General features: G+C 47.0%; 1 protein-coding gene across 1 annotated transcript in view; it reads left to right on the top strand.

Moving 5' to 3' along the window:
- LOC137422051 (exocyst complex component 3-like) overlaps window positions 1-19,670 on the top strand; it is an 88,794-nt gene that overhangs the window by 14,243 nt on the left and 54,881 nt on the right. The window contains exons 6-8 of the mRNA XM_068108755.2: window positions 13,190-13,303; window positions 15,650-15,831; window positions 19,460-19,577. Coding sequence (XP_067964856.2) covers window positions 13,190-13,303; window positions 15,650-15,831; window positions 19,460-19,577 — 414 coding nt within the window. The remainder of the gene's footprint in view (window positions 1-13,189; window positions 13,304-15,649; window positions 15,832-19,459; window positions 19,578-19,670) is intronic.

The following is a 19,670-nucleotide window of genomic DNA, read 5'->3' as shown; positions in this document are numbered from 1 at the left end:
AAAATAAAATTCGAGAAAGTATAAGGAAGGCCTTAAGTCGAGAATGGGATTAGGGAAGGTGATAGACGATGGAACGAAAGAACGACAAACAGGTGTGTAAGGGGTTAATTGGCCATCCCTCTCTAGCCAAGACAGATCACACGAGATCAAAATACCCAAACATACATTCGACATGCATGACGAGTGCACAGTATGAACAATAATCGGCACAAACAAGAGTGGACCACAAGAGACTGCAGTGGAGACAGATATCGAATGCTACTGCATACTTACCTTTGGAAGCAATTGTCACTCGCAGCAGAGAAGAACAGCTGCCTCTGCCTAAAAACAGAAACCGGAAGTATGATTCACGTGGTAAGTTTTAAAAGAAATCCTCTAATATTAATAATCCAACACACTTGACATATTGCACCAGTAAATAACTATTCCAGCATGGTCCTCTTCCATGAATTTCTATTTTTTGCTACATTTTGTTAATTTCCATCTCGACTGTTGGTTCACGAGTTATCAAACAGAGTGACCACTATATTCGTCATGGGTGTGTGTGTGTGTGTGTGTGTCTGTCTGTCTGTCTGTCCGCAGCATAACTACCCGATGATATCATCCGATCTTGATGAAACTTGGGTGGGAGGTTGATATCATGATCTAGTTGTGTCCTGCCTAGAGTGGGCGTATTGCGCCCATTGTGGGTGGAGCCACGCCCGAAAAAGATGTCTTTTTAGGGGGTAATCGAGTTCAAGCTACATCTTGTCCGAGGGAGTTGGTGGAATCTGACAGGGGTTTCGGTATTTGGTTAGGCCAATGTCATGTGTCTAACCCCACGGAGCTCGATTTTTCATTTTCGCCCCAAGGTCAAGGTCACAAGGTCACGAAATTTAGAAAAGTCGATTTTTAAAAATGGTTTTATTACATTGTTCGCTTCCTGATAGGGTGAAATGTCGTACATGATCTTATATTATCACATCCATCATGAAATACAAGTTTTCCAATAAATTTCAGAATCTTGGACTTTTGACCTTTGAAGGTCACAAAGGTCAAATTTTCAAAGTTGTCGGAATCAAACCGAATTTTCGGTATTGTGTAGCTAACTAACCTCATAACTGATTATACATTATTTTCTATCATTTCAAGGTCAGTAACCTTCGTTTTGACATTTCAAGGTCACAAAGGTCAAATTTCAAAGTTGTCGGAATCGAACCAAATTTTCGGTATTGTGTAGCTAACTAGTCTCATAACTGATTATACATTATTTTCTATCTCATTTCAAGGTCAGTAACCTTCGTTTTGACATTTCAAGGTCACAAAGGTCAAATTTTCAAAGTTGTCGGAATCAAACCAAATTTTCGGTATTGTGTAGCTAACTAGTCTCATAACAGATTATACATTATTTTCTATCTCATTTCAAGGTCAGTAACCTTCGTTTTGACATTTCAAGGTCACAAAGGTCAAATTTTAAAAGTTGTCGGAATCAAACCAAATTTTCGGTATTGTGTAGCTAACTAGTCTCATAGCAGATTATACATTATTTTCTATCTCATTTCAAGGTCGGTAACCTTCGTTTTGACATTTCAAGGTCACAAAGGTTAAATTTTCAAAGTTGTCGGAATCAAACCAAATTTTCGGTATTGTGTAGTTAACTAGTCTCATAACAGATTATACATTATTTTCTATCTCATTTCAAGGTCGGTAACCTTCGTTTTGACATTTCCAGGCCAGCACCACACACAATTGCGTACAGCTGGCTCTTAAAGGACTGCGCATGCAGCGCATTGGGGCCCTTTGTAAATAGGCATGTACACCGCATGTCGGGGGCCGACACCTGCCACGTGGGCCCCCGACCCCCCAGTCCGGGCCTGTTTTGGTTGTAGTCCGTCCTTTGTCATTGATTACCGCTCGTGAACCATCGTCGTCTCCTGACTTGTATCTTTTTATTTGTACTTCGACATGAAAGTATGATTTTGTATTTGAAGACGCGGCTTTTTCATATTGTTGCGAATATGGAATTTGACCTCCATATCCGCTTGTAAATATTCCCCTATCTTCTCCGATACTCCCCAACTCTCCCCTTACCCCATTCCCTAGTCCCATTGTCTGTAAACAACACCCATTAGAGCCGATCTTCCCCTTCATTCCCCCATTAAATGTCGTGCCCAGGTCCCCCGCACCACACGTAGACAATTATAGGACATCTTGCTAGTTATTCTTAATCTATGTCAGTTAAGGACTTGTTTCCATTAATTATGACTCTTCGTTGCACCAGAATGTGATGATATGGCACCAGTAGGAGTTTAGGACCTTCCCATACCTCCCCGCATCTCTTCCCATCATCTCAAGCTCCAACAACAACCACAACAACAGCGGCTTTGCGTCCTCACTCCGGCTCGGTTGGCCGCCATTGAACATGTGCTCGACGGGGTTACCCAGAAGGGGGCTCCCTGTCGGCCCCTCGTCAAGGGCGGAGCCGGTAACCCCCGCACCCAATGAGAAGCCATGGGCCGATGCCATATGGGGCGGAGCTAACGAGCGAGGGCGTGACTCCCCGCCGGATATACGCGGCCCCGCGCCGGACGTGACGAGAGATGCGCCCCGAGCTTGGAAGGACAAGACGCCACCCTCCCGAGCGCTGAGCGACCTCCCCGGCATCTCCACCAAAGTCGCGACCCACGAGCGCTGAGCGACCTCCCCGCATCTGCTGGACACCACCGTACGTGATTCTGTCCCTGAGCCAGGTGCACCTGAGCCATCGCGACCTGCCTCCCCTTTTCATCAACCCCCGTGTGAGTCAGCGTTGTCCCGTTTATCTGTGGTCTGTCTAGGGTTAATATAAGAGTGTGTCTAAGTGCCCACCTTCCTATGTTTCCCTCTTGTCCCTGTAATCTAACCTTTTTCCGTACGAATATACTTGAGAACTGAACCCCTGGTGTCGTATTGTGTCATTATAATCCAGCCGGGTGTCTTCTTTTTCTTATTGAGCCAGCATAGCGCGATTAGTCAACATTCGGGCACAATCGGGTAACGTGTGCAGACGTGGTCATACCATAAAACCGCTCGGGAAATAACATCCAAGCCACGTCTGTAACAAGTGGTGTCGAGGAGTGAGATTCGGACCCGGGACTAAATTAGTTAGGCCCAAATTTTGGGAGGGAAAATCGATCCGGAGCGCGTACTGCGCTCGACAAAATCGATCCGGAGCGCGTACGGCGCTCGACAAAATCGATCCGGAGCGCGGGTACTGCGCTCGACGAAAGTATAACGGCGAAATTTCGAATTTGTTTTACGAAACTCGAATTTTGAAAGTCGCGCTATGGCGGATCAAGACGGCTGGGGTCCGGTAGGGGAGAGTGAAGCAGGGTCGGTCCAGGACCAAATTGAGACACGTGAGGAGAGCGAAACAGCGGGGGTAGCAGACGCGCGAAATGGCGCCTCGCACATAGCTACGTGGGCCGCACCCGCTGCACAAGTGGGAGGGATGGCCCAGATGCAGGTCCTCATGGAGCAATTTATGGCGCAAATGCAGGCGTCCCTCAAACTGCAGAGTAACCAATTGGGGGTAATGGGGAACCGGATGGATGCTCAGGGTGAGCGATTGGAGGGCCAAATGGGGGTAATGGGAAACCAAATGGGGGTAATGAGGGACGAAGCGAGGGGTACCGGTGAGAAGTTAGACAATAATTTTGAGGAGTTAGACAAGAAAATTGGGAAGTTAGACAATAATTTTGAGGGGTTAGACAACGGGATAAAAGAAGTGAAAAATGGGTTAACGGGGGTAGAAAACAGAATGGCCGCTCAAGAGAATCAAATGGAAGGGATGCAAAAAGGGTTAGAGGGGTTAGAAAACAGTATGGAAGGCAAATTGAGGGACATGAGGGACCAAGCGGAAAGGGAAGTTAAACAAATGGAGCAGCAGATAGAGGGGGTCAGAATGGGGGTAGAAACCAAACTGGATGCTCACAGGGAGGAAATGGAGCAGATGAGGGTGGCATCTGGGCAGGAGATGCAAGTGATGGGAGAGGAGATCAGAAGAGGAGTGAGTGAGGAGGTCGGAGGAGTGCGCGAGGAGGTGAGGCACTGTGAGGAGCACATGGAAAAGGAGGTGAGAAAGGGGACTGTAAAGTTACAAGGGGGCATAGAGGACCTGACGCAGGAGGTGGAGCAGCTGACGGTGGGACAGACGGAGTTAGTGGAGCAGGTTCAAAGGAACACTGCGGTATTAGGAGGTTTAAAAGCGACACAAAACGACATAAAAAACGACTTGGTAGCGACGAAGAGGGAATGTCAGATGGTACGTGAGGGACTGACAACGAGGTTGGACGAGGTGGTAGAGGTAATGGAGACGAAGGACCGGCAGGTGAGGACGCACATGGAAACGGTCAAGGTAGCCTTAGAGGATGAGCTTGAGGAGACGTACCGGGACATAAAAGAGGTGAAGCAGAAATTAGAAGAAGTGGAAGAAGGGGTGAGCGAAATTAAGAAGCGACGGAGAGAGGATAACAAAGAGATAAAGGAGGAAGTAAAAGAATTGGTCCAAAGTCTGTGTTTGGATCGTGATGATGTGCTCATTAACCGGATGAGGGATTCGCAGGTGATGGAGGAGAAGCGAAGAGGAAGAGGACCCGGTGTAAGTGGTGACCAATATGGTCGTGCGTATGATGCGCCAGGGGATTTAATGAGCTTGGGGGTCGAGATGGACCCGGGTGTTCGTGAGAGGCCACTGGTGAAGTGTGCGAAAGGTCTGGTGTGCGAAAAAGGAGGTGTGCGAGAATGTCCGACCATGGGGTGTGTGAGGAAAAAGTGCGTGCCAAGGAGTGAGTGTGCTGGCGAGAGTGAGTCGGTCGTAGCGCGTGTGCGAGGGAGCACATGGAAGCGTGGTGTGGTGAGTGTTACAGAGGGTGTGACGGGAGAGTGTGCGCGAGAAAGGTGTGTGACAGACAGGTGCATGAGGAAAGAGTGCGCTGTCAGAAGTAAGGAAGAGTGTCCACCTGTGGTGAGTGTTACAGAGGGTGTAACGGGAGAGTGTGCGCGAGAAAGGTGTGTGACGGACAGGTGCATGGGGAAAGAGTGTGCTGTCAAGAGTAAGGGTGAGTGCGCTGTCAGGAATGGAGGTGAAAGTAGTGAGAGTGACAAGGAGAGTGAGCTGGTTGTGACAGGTGAGCGAGGATGTACACCTGGGATGGAAGGATGTACACCTGGAATGGTAGAGCGTGAGTGGGAATGCACGCTGGAGTTGGTGGTGAGGCACGTGGTTGGGTGTGCGAATGAGAGCACACCTGTGATTGTCACAGAGGAGGTGACAGAGGAGGGGGCGCGAAGAGGTGTTTTGGTGAGGTGTGCGAGCAACGAATGTGTGCCAAGGTGTTCGGTGGTCAGGTGTGTGACCAAGGCTGTGAGTGGAATGGGTGTACCTGGGTGTGTAAGGAACGGTACAAGGAGAATGGGAACAGCTGCATGTATGAGCAAGGAACGGGCTGCGGGGTGTAAGCATGCAGGTGAAGCATCGACGTTACACGGGTTAAAGGTCAGGTCGACTTTTAGCCGAAGCGGGCCCTCGGTGCGTGCCGGGCTTCGCGTGCCGCGAGAACCAGCGGGGATCCGAGCCACGGCGGGTTCAAAAGGACCGCCGTGCGCGATCCGTGCTGGGCCTCGCTTTGAACGTCCGTGCTCCACTAGGCGGAGCGGGCGGCCCGATAGAAAGAGTCGTTATGGCGACCACGTTTTGTTGAGACGTGCCGGCAGGTCGAGATCGGGACATTGGATGGCTCCACGCCGAGGTGATGCGTGGGATCTCGGCACGGGTAAGCCCCCGTCCCTGCACCGAGTGCCGGACGCACCCAGCCGCTGGCACAGAACAACCAGCATTCATGGCTTGGCTTTACGAAGCCGGGCTTTGGACAGGAATTGGCGCACCGAGAGGTATTAGTGAGTCGACTGGGTGATGAGGTTAGTGTTTTGGACCCAAAATTAGAGAAAAGCAAAATTTGATGATTGGCAAAGGATTGGCAGAGTGATGATTGGTAATGGTACAGTGATTGGCAGGTGATTGGCAAATTTTTAATTTGTTGCAATTTGATGTGCGAAATTGGTAGTGAGAGACCCCCGATGTGGTGGGATGGCAAATCCACCATCCTTCCCATATGGTGGGGCAAAGGAGCAATAGCTTATGGGGTGTATGGCAGTGAAAACTAGCCCGGGTGGGTTAGGATATGGTGTGTAGGGATCTAGCGAAGATTGACATTAGGTGACGTTAAGATTAGTTAGTGACTGATACCTGTAGTGGGGACGCAGGTAGATTAGTATGGATGATAATGACGAGGGAGCGCAATAGTTTAAAGGGACGACTGGGAAGCGCAAGTTTCAGAAGGGAGTAGTTAGATGAGATGATGCTGTGTGTGTGAGGATTGAACAAGTGCGATTGCACAGGTGTGCAACTGGACAGGTGTGTGGAGCAGTGTATGAGTAGTGAGTGTTGTGGATCAGCGCGAATGCGCTTGGGGAGAGAAGGGTGCAGGTGGCACCAGGTGTGAGAGCACAGGTGTGCAGGTACAGGTGTGTGGAGAGAGTTGGAATGAGTGGTACGGAGTGGTGTGCATGGTGCGAAGGTGTGGATGGGGGAAGAGTGGACCCCTTTCACGAGTACCCGGGGCGGGTAGTGTAAGTGTTAGGTAAAGGGTGCAGGTAAATTGTGGTTGGATATTGGCATTTGTGGTGCGGTTGCAGAATGGTGTTGTGAATGGGTGCATTAGTGTTGTGGAAATGGCTGGGCGTGTAGCCTGTTAGTGTGTGTAGTTGGTTGGGCACTCCACCACTGTGAGGATGTCGGCCAGGTGAGGCCGCAGGTGGGCTCTGGGAGCCGGTAGTTGTGAGTGGGTGCCTGAGGATCCCGGGTGTGGATCGGGCAGCCCAGTGCCAGAGAGGGCACGGAGTGGGGAGAGAGCCAGAGGGCCTTCCCCAGGTAGTTAGGTTAGGGTGAGGAGCAGGTAAGCTCGGAGGCAACTGCAGTGGTGGAGGTGTGCAGGTGGGTAGACCCACTGGGAGAGGTACACGCCGCAGCCCAGAAATTGTGCGAGGGCACCGGGAGATGAATCGGGGGAGTGAGACCCCAAATTGAAGAGCACCACAGTTTGGCCAATGGGAATTGGTTTTTAGAACCCATAGTGTAAGAAGGCCAATGGTTTGGCCGGAGAAAGACCCCGGGTAGTGTAAAGTTGTTAAAGTCATTTAGGAAATAGTTAGGATTGAAGAACCTGTCGCACCATACGCAGCCACTTACCTGTGGTGATGATGATGACTCCACACCTGTGTTTTCTTTGTTTGTTGCAGGAAATGAGATTGCTGTGAGGATTTGTGAGACGCATCACGACGTGGATGAGACATTGGGGTGATTCCATCTCTCCCTCCCTAGGAGGGACTGATGATGAATTGGTGATGGCAAATTTTGATGATTCAGTTGGAGATGGCAAATTTTGATGAGAGTTGAAAATGGCAAATTTGATTGGTTAGGAGGGAGAGAAGACGAATTTGGTATATGGGAGGAACGGGGAAGACAGTAGGGATGTTTGTTGATTTGTAAAGTGGATGTTTATGAGTAGTGTTGTGTTGTGTGGATGCAGTAAGGGGTAAGGGAGGGGCCATGTAGGTTACCTGGTGGGGGGGGGGCGTACGATAGGAACGTACCTGTCTCACCTGGTTCCCATGTGCCCCCAGTGTGCATTACCTTACATTGCGTGCACTTTTGCGCCCTTACCACCTTACTCACTTGTCTTCTTCTTTTGTCTCCCACCTCCGAGGATCTGGCTTTGGGGTAGAGAGAGAGGAGAGAGAGGTGCTGGCTACGCAGTTGTGGGCCTGCACTTTCGCTGTTGGCTGCCTGGATCGATACACCATATGGACCGCAATGTTTGTGGCCACCCACAATGGACCGCAGTTCGTTTGCGGCCAAGCACCACCCGGGGATGGACCTATGGGTCAACGTGGCACCTATGCCATACAGGTGAACCACTTTTAGTTAAACACCAAGTGCACCACAAGAAGAGCAAGAGACACCTGCAGGGTTAGGGGTTGTCGAATTTATTTTTATACCAATGAACAATGGTGACTGCACCGGATGGTGCTGACTGTGTGGTGGGGTGGTGCTTTTGATGCTGGGAAAGGGTGCTCTGCACGTTATTAAAGGCCGTCGGCCACAGAGCACTCGTGGGTTGGTGTATCGATGTTGGCAAGCGCGCTCTCTCTCTATGCATAACATCTGCATGTGTTCCTCCAAAAACAGGTCCTGGATCGTAGTGTAAATAGCAGCGTAGTCTTGTAAATAATGCTCCCTACCGGCTGTATGTTTAGTTTGAGAATTCTTTCCGGATTCGGTTATCCTGTGGGTGTGTTTCTGTGAGGAGAAGGGTGCAACGTCGCAGGGGGACATATTTACTCATTTGTGAATATCAGTAAAACTGTCGCACTCAGGGTAGAGTTAATAGTAGAGGGAACTACATTGCGTGCCACACTAAAGTAGGTAAAAATTTATCGGGTCGGGACGCCCCGAGGGTAGAGAAGGGTGCAATGTTGCGAATATGGAATTTGACCTCCATATCCGCTTGTAAATATTCCCCTATCTTCTCCGATACTCCCCAACTCTCCCCTTACCCCATTCCCTAGTCCCATTGTCTGTAAACAACACCCATTAGAGCCGATCTTCCCCTTCATTCCCCCATTAAATGTCGTGCCCAGGTCCCCCGCACCACACGTAGACAATTATAGGACATCTTGCTAGTTATTCTTAATCTATGTCAGTTAAGGACTTGTTTCCATTAATTATGACTCTTCGTTGCACCAGAATGTGATGATATGGCACCAGTAGGAGTTTAGGACCTTCCCATACCTCCCCGCATCTCTTCCCATCATCTCAAGCTCCAACAACAACCACAACAACAGCGGCTTTGCGTCCTCACTCCGGCTCGGTTGGCCGCCATTGAACATGTGCTCGACGGGGTTACCCAGAAGGGGGCTCCCTGTCGGCCCCTCGTCAAGGGCGGAGCCGGTAACCCCCGCACCCAATGAGAAGCCATGGGCCGATGCCATATGGGGCGGAGCTAACGAGCGAGGGCGTGACTCCCCGCCGGATATACGCGGCCCCGCGCCGGACGTGACGAGAGATGCGCCCCGAGCTTGGAAGGACAAGACGCCACCCTCCCGAGCGCTGAGCGACCTCCCCGGCATCTCCACCAAAGTCGCGACCCACGAGCGCTGAGCGACCTCCCCGCATCTGCTGGACACCACCGTACGTGATTCTGTCCCTGAGCCAGGTGCACCTGAGCCATCGCGACCTGCCTCCCCTTTTCATCAACCCCCGTGTGAGTCAGCGTTGTCCCGTTTATCTGTGGTCTGTCTAGGGTTAATATAAGAGTGTGTCTAAGTGCCCACCTTCCTATGTTTCCCTCTTGTCCCTGTAATCTAACCTTTTTCCGTACGAATATACTTGAGAACTGAACCCCTGGTGTCGTATTGTGTCATTATAATCCAGCCGGGTGTCTTCTTTTTCTTATTGAGCCAGCATAGCGCGATTAGTCAACATTCGGGCACAATCGGGTAACGTGTGCAGACGTGGTCATACCATAAAACCGCTCGGGAAATAACATCCAAGCCACGTCTGTAACAATATTAACCACATTGAGCCTGTCACCCTGCGGAGCGGGAGACGGGGTTTTGCAATTTTTACCATTTGAGCTTTTATCATCAAATTTTCAACCTTTCAAAATGTGAAAGGGCAAAATGGTAGTGACTATAAATAGCCCTTATTAGCCCCGCCACAGCGTGTCAAACACAAGACGTCCCATTTTTAAAATCGCTTCTGTGTTTCTTTATGAGTCCCCTTCGGTGAAAATCGGTTTGCTCTCCGTCTGTCTGTCCGTCCGTCCGTCCCACCTGTTGTTTTCCAGACTTTTTTCCCATACCCCTGTAACATATTCAACGGAATCTTGGTGCATGGCTTTATTATGATAAGTTACAGAACAAGTTTGAATTTGGAGGCGTTTCGTCAATTTTTCATGGTGTTCTGCCCTTTTTGGACAGACAAATCACATCTATATATATAAAGTAGAGTTGGCCTCTGTGTCTGTATCCTGATCTATCTATGATCTCTAAGATCTCGAGAACCCGTGGACGGATTTGCGAGCGGAAAGTACTGTTCGACTCGGGATGGTCCCAGGAATGTCACGGAGACATAAACATTTAAAAAATTTCGGGTTTTAAAATTAGCGTATTATTAGCACTAGCAGAAGAGAGAGGGATTCGAAGGGAGGGAGCGCAGCGCTTCTAGCGCTTCTGACTACAGCACACCTTAAAATTAAAAAAACTTCGGATTTTAAAATTAGTGTGTTACGCGTAATTAGCGCTAGCAGAAGAGGAGGGAATCTAAGGGAGGGAGCGCAGTGCTCCCCTCCAGCGCTTCTGTTAGCGTAATTAGCGTATTTCGGAACGTTAATTTTTCAACTTCATTATTCGAATCAGTACGTCCCAGAGAACCTTCGTAACGTTAATTTTTCAACTTCATCCGATTGACATGGGACCAACGGCATGTGACAAAGAGTGAAACATACAGGCTACATTTATTTGACGACAATGAGTTCCGACTTCCGACCTCGGTGGGATGACAGGCTGAGTCAACCCCCCTGGTGTGAAGGGGGAGGAGGAGGGAGGGGGAAGAGAAGGGGAGGGGAACGAGGGGGAAGGGGATGGGAGGGGGGAGGGGAAAGGGGGGGAGGGGGAGGGGAGGGGCCCTTCTTCCCCTGGGCACCCCCGCACCCTTCCCTCCCCCCTTCCCCTCCCCCCCTCCCCCCTTCCCCCTCCCCCCCATTCCCTCCCTCTCTTCCCCTCCCTCCTCCTCCCCCGCTTCCCCCTCCCCCCTCCCCCCCGTTCCCCTCCCCTCCTCTTCCCCCTCCCCTCCTCCTCCCACTCCCGTGCAAAGCCGGGTACCTCTGCTAGTATTATATATGGTTCCGTTTTCCAGACTTTTTTCCCCTTTACCCTTTAACATAATGAACTAAAACTTCGTACATGGCTTTATTATGGTAAGTTACAGAAACTGCAAGTTATTCTGTAGCTTTACATACCTAAAACAATTTGTCCTCCTGTATTTGGCTCACAGTTGCTGAGTGCTTGGAACACGAACATTCATTGGGATCAGTAGGGGATGTGTATGGCAAAATAATTCTCACTCTTGTTTATTTACCATTGAGCTTCAGTGCATCTGTCCAGGCCATAACAATTTTACCAATTGAGCTTTTGCCATCAAATCTTCAACAAACCTTTATTATGAGAATATATAATAATACCCACCTTTAGAGGCCATTTTTCCCCGCAAAGCGGGGGTTGGCCTTTTTCGGGAACCGTGGTTGTTGTTGTTTTTCGGTCCCCTTTTTGAAGCAATGTTTTACGGCCGGATGCCCTTCCTGACGCCAACCCTTTTTGCCGCCTTTAATGACAAACAGGGAATTACCGGTGAACTGGTACTCAATTAGCCGACCTCGGAAGGATGACAGGCTGAGTCAACCCCCCTGGCGTTAATTCAGCGATCGACCGGGATTCGAACCCAGGATCGTAGGATCCTAAACCGGCACCCTAGCCGCTAGCCCAACACCAGGGTTTTATATGAGATATATTATGAGATATATTTATTATCAGAATATGCAGAACACGAATTCATATAATGTGCAATTTTCCTAAACTCTTTGTTTTTGTCAAGTTTAGTTCGAGTACAAAGCAGATGCGGATGGACTTTTCATGTTGAGATGCTTTCTGGTTTACATTTGGTGCATGTATTGCATTGTTTGAGTGTTAATTGTCCACCTGGCAAAAAAAACCCAAAAAAAACCAGGAACTTTATCACATGTTTGTTTTATTATATTCAGTTTCCAGAAACTTTGCAAGTTATTATTATTATTTTTTTGTATACAAGATCGAGGCTCGTGTAAGAGCTAACATCAATCACAAAAAAAAAAAACGAACACACAAAACACAATAAAGGGAGCGGGAGACAAGATGGGGAGAGAGGGAAGCACACAATTACAACAGCAGAGAACAGGGACAACGGAAGATCCGTGGGAGGGAGAGGGCTTGGGTGGAGGAGGCATGGGAAGCCGGGGGTTTACCACTTATTACAACACAAGTTCTAACCAAATCTCCGTTATTTTGTAGAATTTAATTAATCGATGCTTTTTAAAAACTTGGACATCCCAAATCAAACACTCTTTGCAAATCGAATTTGCAAATTTGAACTGTGGATGTGCGGAGTATCGTTGAGAGAGAGGAAGACAAATGATGAATTGCGAAAGATGATGGGAATAGAGCCTGTGATGGATGCTGTGAAGAGGAACAGGTTGAGATGGTTTGGTCATGTGTTGAGGAAGGATGAAAGTGACTGGTTGAGAAGAGTGATGGAAATGAATGTAGAAGGAAGTAGAGGACGGGGAAGACCGAGAAAGACTTGGCTTAAGGTGGTGGAAGAAGACATGCGGGCAAGGGGGTTAACAAGGAGAGATGCAGAAAATAGGGCAAGATGGAGAAGATTGTCGTGTGGACCGCAAGGCTAACACCCGCTCTAGCAGGGAAAATGGCTTTAAAATGCCTGTTGTTGTTGTTTTGCAAATCCAACCTCTTCCTTCATTATTAAACAGCCTACACCAGGATTGTTTAAAAATACTTTTGATTAAGTTTCATGTGTAATATCTTTTAATCAAATCCAACCTCTTCCTTCATTATTAAACAGCCTACACCAGGATTGTTTAAAAATACTTTTGATTAAGTTTCATGTGTAATATCTTTTAATCAAATCGAACCTCTTCAGATATTTTGGTTTTGGTGGATAAGGAACACCTCGTTGTTTATGTGTCGAAGAAATACCTTTCCCCACAGTCCATGGAAGAATATTCCTCCCCCTGATAACTATGTTTTCCCATTTTTAACAATCTTTAATATTTATTTGGAAAAATCTATGTCAGACAGATCCCTTCATGCTACTTGTTCGGATAGGATGTAATAGTTTGTGTGAAAAGATAACAATGCTTTAGCAGTTTAATATCGTCCTGTTCTTTTTAAGTATATTCCATGAATCGCATATTTAAACAGGCAGCACGTTAACATGTTAGCATGGCCTGGATGACATCAGCCAGGGGTAGAGCATGATGAAAATATACCTCGGCAGGTGCTGGAGAACACCGTGCAAACACGAGTGGAGGGTGGGCTGTTGGAGTCTCGTGAAGGTGAACCCATGTGGCTCATGAAGCATCTCGAGTTGTTGCGGAAATGTATCCTGGAGGTCTGTACAGCCTTCATACTTGCTTCTTCTACTAAACGATCTCTCTCTAGCTTTTCTATAAATTGGGGGAAGTGGATTCGAGCCACACGTTATTTTCATAGGCAAGCAAATGTCCGCCTGAAAATGTTCCGGAGGCCATTTCATCATCCACAATAGTTTTTATCGGCTTGACTCTCCTCGTGATCTAGGTTGTTGTTGACAATCCAATTGCAACATGTATGTCATGGTTTTGTATGTACGTCATGTCATGCAACATGTATGTCATAAATCCAATAATTAGTTTCATTTCCAGAATTAAAATTCGTGATACTGCTGTCTTCATGATTTCTCTTAGAGATGTCAACTACCCCCTCAAAATTGGGATTATGACGTGTAAGTTGCTGTTCACAGTGGGTTTTTTAAGGAAGTAGATGGGAGGGTTCACCATATGGTCCTTTCGGAGAGACAGCGTGAGAGTGTGAGTGTGGGATTTGTCAGGGTTGAAGGACATATCCCAAGTGTTGGACCAAGTCCTGATTCTATCAAGGTCTGCAGAGAGGGAAGATACTGCTACCTGAATATCTGAAGGAAGAGAAATGGTGCGGAAAAGTGTGGAGTCACTTAAGAATTTTCCAGAAAGTCAGTCAGAAAAGTCATTGATGAACATGAGGAATAGGACTGGGCCCAAGCCATTGCCTTGGGGCTCTTCAGTCTTGACAGGTAGAGGACATGAGAGGATCATGTGGAGGAAGTCGGCAACCCATGAGAGGAGGTTTTGAGAGTGAGGTGGGGTGACAAACTGTGTCAAATGCTTCAGATATGCCCAGATCGATGGCCCTGATATGGCCTTCAGATATGCCCAGAGTGATGGTCCTGATATGCCCTTCAGATATGCCCAGAGTGATGATCCTGATATGCCCTTCAGATATGCCCAGAGCGATGGCCCTGATATGCCCTTCAGATATGCCCAGAGTGATGGTCCTGATATGCCCTTCAGAGATGCCCAGAGTGATGGTCCTGATATGCCCTTCAGATATGCCCAGAGCGATGGCCCTGATATGCCCTTCAGATATGCCCAGAGCGATGGCCCTGATATGCCCTTCAGTATGCCCAGAGCGATGGCCCTGATATGCCCTTCAGATATGCCCAGAGTGATGGTCCTGATATGCCTTTCAGATATGCCCAGAGCGATGGCCATGATATGCCCAGAGCGATGGCCATGATATGCCCAGAGCGATGGCCCTGATATGCCCTTCAGATATGCCCAGAGCGATGGCCCTGATATGCCGTTCAGATATGCCCAGAGCGATGGCCCTGATATGCCGTTCAGATATGCCCAGAGCGATGGCCCTGATATGCCCTTCAGATATGCCCAGAGCGATGGCCCTGATATGCCGTTCAGATATGCCCAGAGCGATGGCCCTGATATTCCCTTCAGATATGCCCAGAGCGATGGCCCTGATATGCCCTTCAGATATGCCCAGAGCGATGGCCCTGATATGCCCTTCAGATATGCCCAGAGCGATGGCCCTGATATTCCCTTCAGATATGCCCAGAGCGATGGCCCTGATATGCCCTTCAGATATGCCCAGAGCGATGGTCCTGATATGCCCTTCAGATATGCCCAGAGTGATGGTCCTGATATGCCCTTCTGATATGCCCAGAGCGATGGCCCTGATATGCCCTTCAGATATGCCCAGAGTGATGGTCCTGATATGCCCTTCAGATATGCCCAGAGCGATGGCCCTGATATGCCCTTCAGATATGCCCAGAGCGATGGCCCTGATATGCCCTTCAGATATGCCCCTGATCTTTTGTCTGAAAGTCAGAGCCTCCATTGTTGGGAGAGCAGCAGTTGCGTGTACAGGGTGTCTGCACCCGGATATGGAACAGCAGCATGTCCCATATCTAAGTCGGAAATCAAACTTGTGGTATGAGATCAGGCAATTGAAGAAAAAGGAAAGGTAATGTCAACTGCAATGATAGACTCCATTTCTGGGTTAACAAACAATTGGTGTATACTGCTGAACTGAAATGCAAGTACCACATGATTAAGATCTGGGATGCGATTGACTTTTGTACTAGTTACGGGTTATTACTTGTAATCTAGTATGTGCATGGTTTAATTAAGTGTTTTACATTGACTCCACTCTTTGTTACATGTATGTCCGTCGTACAAGGCAGACCATCGCATGATGTAACTTTAGCAGTGCCTGGATCGTGGCGAGTCGATCAATTCTGACCTCCATGACTGTGCCGCACCGCCGGCTCACGTCTGTTATCTCCTGGTTTTTATTCACTTCCCTCTACCGGGTTTGCATCCCCTCATTTACCTTCCACTACCTTTCATCCACCCTCTCACCGCAGGACCTCAGGGTGGTGAAGACGCTGGTGGTACAGTGCTTCCCACCTCACTACAAACCGTTTGCCACATACCTGGCCTTGTACCAAGGCGCGCTTGCCGCACACATCCAGGAGCTTGCCAGCGACGAGCAGCAACCAAACGAGATGATCTCACTGCTTGCCTGGGTGCTGCACGTGTACCCCAGGTGTGTGGATGCCGTGCTTTATTCTGCGCATGGGTCAAGTGAGTGTGACAGTCGCGGTTGTACAGTGCGAGGCTTCTGGACCTCTGTACAGCGCAACATATTCAACGTGCTTTTTTGAAAACCCAAAGGCATCATTGAATTTACTTCAAATAAAAGGTGTTTGCCTTGGATGTTCTTATAATCATTTTATTCCTTGGATGGCTTCAGATTAGATTCGTTTTTTCTTTGTAATCCCTTACTAGTTGTTTCAAACAATTATTTTCGTTTCAAACAAACTTTGTTGAGATGAAACCTGATACTCTTTACAATGGTAATAAGTTGTTGTGTTACTTTATGGCACAGCTTAGGATTTTTACCCCTGCGCGAAGCGATAAGTGACCTCTGACCTCTGTCCGTCCGTCTGTCCACAAATGTCAGTTTATGATCGAGGAAGAACTTCATTTAAATTGAACGTTTTATTTTGAACACGAATCGGAAAACAAACATGTGGCTTATCAGTACTTTGGCTCTGAATTAGTCCAGACTGCACATCCGCAGAGAGGAGTGAGATAATTTATAGGTCGTCTCATATCGATTCTCGAAAAGATAAACTTATAAAATGGGTCATGATGTCCGGATGTCTGTCCATCCATCCGGTCGTCCGTCCATTAACTTTTTGCTATTTTTGCTACTCCTCCTTTATCACCTGGCTGATCGGTCTGGAACTTGACACATGAATGCAAGACAGTGGTCTGCGCAATCGCTCAGGCTTCGATTTCATCAATTTTGGATCGTGGGGGTTTCCGGGGGGAACCTCCCAAATCAGCAGAGGTCTGAACTTCAACCTCAAGAGATGACCGTCAGCCCACTCGGGGATACTTATTTTACTTTGTCTGTATAATCTGACAGTGAAACAAAATAGAAAATAATCCCAAACAATAATTTTTTAATTTTTAAAAATAATTATAATTTTTTAAATAATTTATAATTTTTTTTTATAATTTTTTTTATACTACCTTTAAAAAAGAAAACATTACTTTAAGTATTCGTGGCAATTCTAGAACATGACATACTTCATCATGAGTCTAATTCCATAATCACCTCATCGACATTTAAATTTCGGACACGATGTGCCAATGAGAATGGGTTGAAGCCGATGAGCCCAAAATAATACAACAGGTGTCCTTACATGGTTTTGATACCATATTAATATGATTTATGTGACTCCAATTCTCCACCCTTAAGTGGTGTGTCAAGGCACTTATTGGTGTTTTGATATTGAGAATCGTGAGTTCTTATGATAAAAATAGCAAAACGAGTCTTACTTATGCAGAGCATGAGCCATTGAGATCGAGTCGTTTTTAAAGACAGCATCATGGAGTTGGAGTCATTGAGTACCAGTTCACTGGTAATTCCCTGTTTGTCGTTGAAGGCGGCAAAAAGGGTTGGCGTCAGGAAGGGCATCCGGCCGTAAAACATTGCTTCAAAAAGGGGACCGAAAAACAACAACAACCACGGTTCCCGAAAAAGGCCAACCCCCGCTTTGCGGGGAAAAATGGCCTCTAAAGGTGGTTATTTTTTATTTATTTTTTTATCATGGAGTTGGAGTTTGTCCTTTTGAAATACTGATGTGATTGACATGGGGAGCTGCAGCAAAGATTCGGCAAAAAAGTTAATCATTCTTCCTGTTTGGTGGGCTATGTCTAAAGAAAAGCAGAATTAACAAGATTGATGTAAAATTAGAGGAGAGACTTCTGAAAGTTGAGGGAAACATGGAAATAAATAGTGTAAATGTAGGTGCAGAGGAGGAGCAGGAGGAGGTGAAGGAGAAGGTGGGGGATGAAGAGAAGGAAGATGAGGAGTAGGAACAACAACAGGAGGAGGAGGAGAAACAATAACAGGAGGGGGAGGTGGAGGAGGAGGAGGAGGAGGAGGAGGAGAAAGAACAACTGCAGGAGGAGGAGGATGAAAAGGAAGAAAAACTGGAGGAGGAGGAGGAGCTTTGCCTGTGGAGGTATATTAATTACATTAATTCCAGAGCATTTACCTGCAGGATACTGCAATCTTTAATCAACAACCACACAAGCCAGGTCAACCATAAATCAGAACAGGGTGGATGGTTTGATGAACAATTATGGGCTTTTACTTTCATTAAGTAGCGATGGTGTTAGATGGGTGATGAGCTGTGCTCGGTTTGCATTCAGGCCAAATAGTTCAATTTTTATCTCATCAGTCAACAGAATATTTTGCCTCATGCTCTGAGTCTTTCACGTGCCTTTTTACAAACTCCAGGTGTGCTGTCATGTGCCTTTTTCTCAGGAGTGTCTTCCACCTGGCCACTCTCTCATAACGTCTAGATTTATGAAGTGCTGCAGAGACTGTTGTCCTTCCGGCAGGTTCTCCCATCTCACCAAGAACTCTGTAGTTCTGTCAGGATGGTCATTGAGTTCTTGGTCTCCTCCCTGACCAAGGTCCGTCTTGTCCGGTTCCTCAGTTTGGTCAGACGTCCAGCTCTAGGAAGAGTCTGGGTAGTCCCATAATCTTTCCATTTCCTAATAATAGAGCTCACTGTGCTCTTGGGAACTTTGAACACTCCAGAAATTGTTTTATATCCTTCCCAGATCTATGCCTCTTCACAATTATATTTCAGAGTTATATGGAGAGTTCCTCGGACTTCATGGTAGAGTTTCTGCTCTGAAATACACTGTCCACTGTGGGACCTTGTATAGAAAGATGTGTTTCTTTCTAAATCATGTCTAACTCTAATCAATTGAATTTGCCAAAGGTGGACTCAATTCAAGTTGCAGAGACATCTCAGGGAGGATCAAAGGACATTGGATTCACCTGAACTCAATTTGGAGTGCCATAACAAAGGGGTTGAAATACTTATTGACTCAAGACATTTCAGCTTTTAATTTTTAATTTTTAAATAAAATTTTCAAAAATAAATAAATAATGAAAACAAATCTCAATTTTATCAATTAAAAATTCAGCCTGTAACAACAAAATGTGAAAAAGTCAAGGCACTGCGCACTGGAGAGGAAAGCTGAGGACAGCTCAACCCTTTGTGAGCCACGGGCTGTTGCAATAAGCAAAAGGCTGCGCCAGCCTTCCCAGAGCCGACGCGAGGTTCAAACTATTTGCCCCAACCGTTTTTTTGTTTGTTTTTTTCTTCTCTCTCTCTCTCTCTCTCTCTCTCTCTCTCTCTCTCTCTCTCTCTCTCTCTCTCTCTCTCTCTCTCTCTCTCTGTCTCTGTCTCTGTCTCTGTCTCTTCCTCCTTCTGCTCTCTTTTGTCTCTTCCTCTCTCTCTCTTTTTCTTTTTCTTTTTCTTTTTTCTTTCTTTCTTTCTTTCTTTCTTTCTTATTTGACAGATGCATGTAGGCCCTATTGTAAAGTGTTTTAAGTTCACTGTATATATCCGACATCCATAGGGTGCGAGTGTACGCATAGGGGTAATCGGGAATGTGCTTTAATTTACTTGTACATACATGCATACATTCACCTTATTTTAATATGATAACAAACATACGTTTGCATGATTTGAAGTCTGAACATGTCCAGCATGTCTGACTTTAGCTGGTATTATGATATTTTATATTGACAAAAATAATTGAGACCTGGTTTTCATGTTTTGATGTACATTATGCAGCAAGGACATGATGGGCCATCCAGACCTTGTTCCAGATGTGAATGTGGCTGAACTTGAGCCACCTCTTTTTCAAGAAGACATGGAAAACATCCAAGACAAATATCTCCAAACATTGCAGGTAAGGTCATTACCATCAAACCTCCACCCTATATCTACTGCTGTGCTGCCGCACAATATTATCACGACTACCACCATCACCACCACTGGACTG

This window comes from Myxine glutinosa, chromosome 2 (genome assembly GCF_964187855.1).
Source record: "Myxine glutinosa chromosome 2, kmMyxGlut1.1, whole genome shotgun sequence".
NCBI lineage: Eukaryota > Metazoa > Chordata > Myxini > Myxiniformes > Myxinidae > Myxine > Myxine glutinosa.
This window is presented reverse-complemented; position numbering and strand designations above follow the sequence as displayed.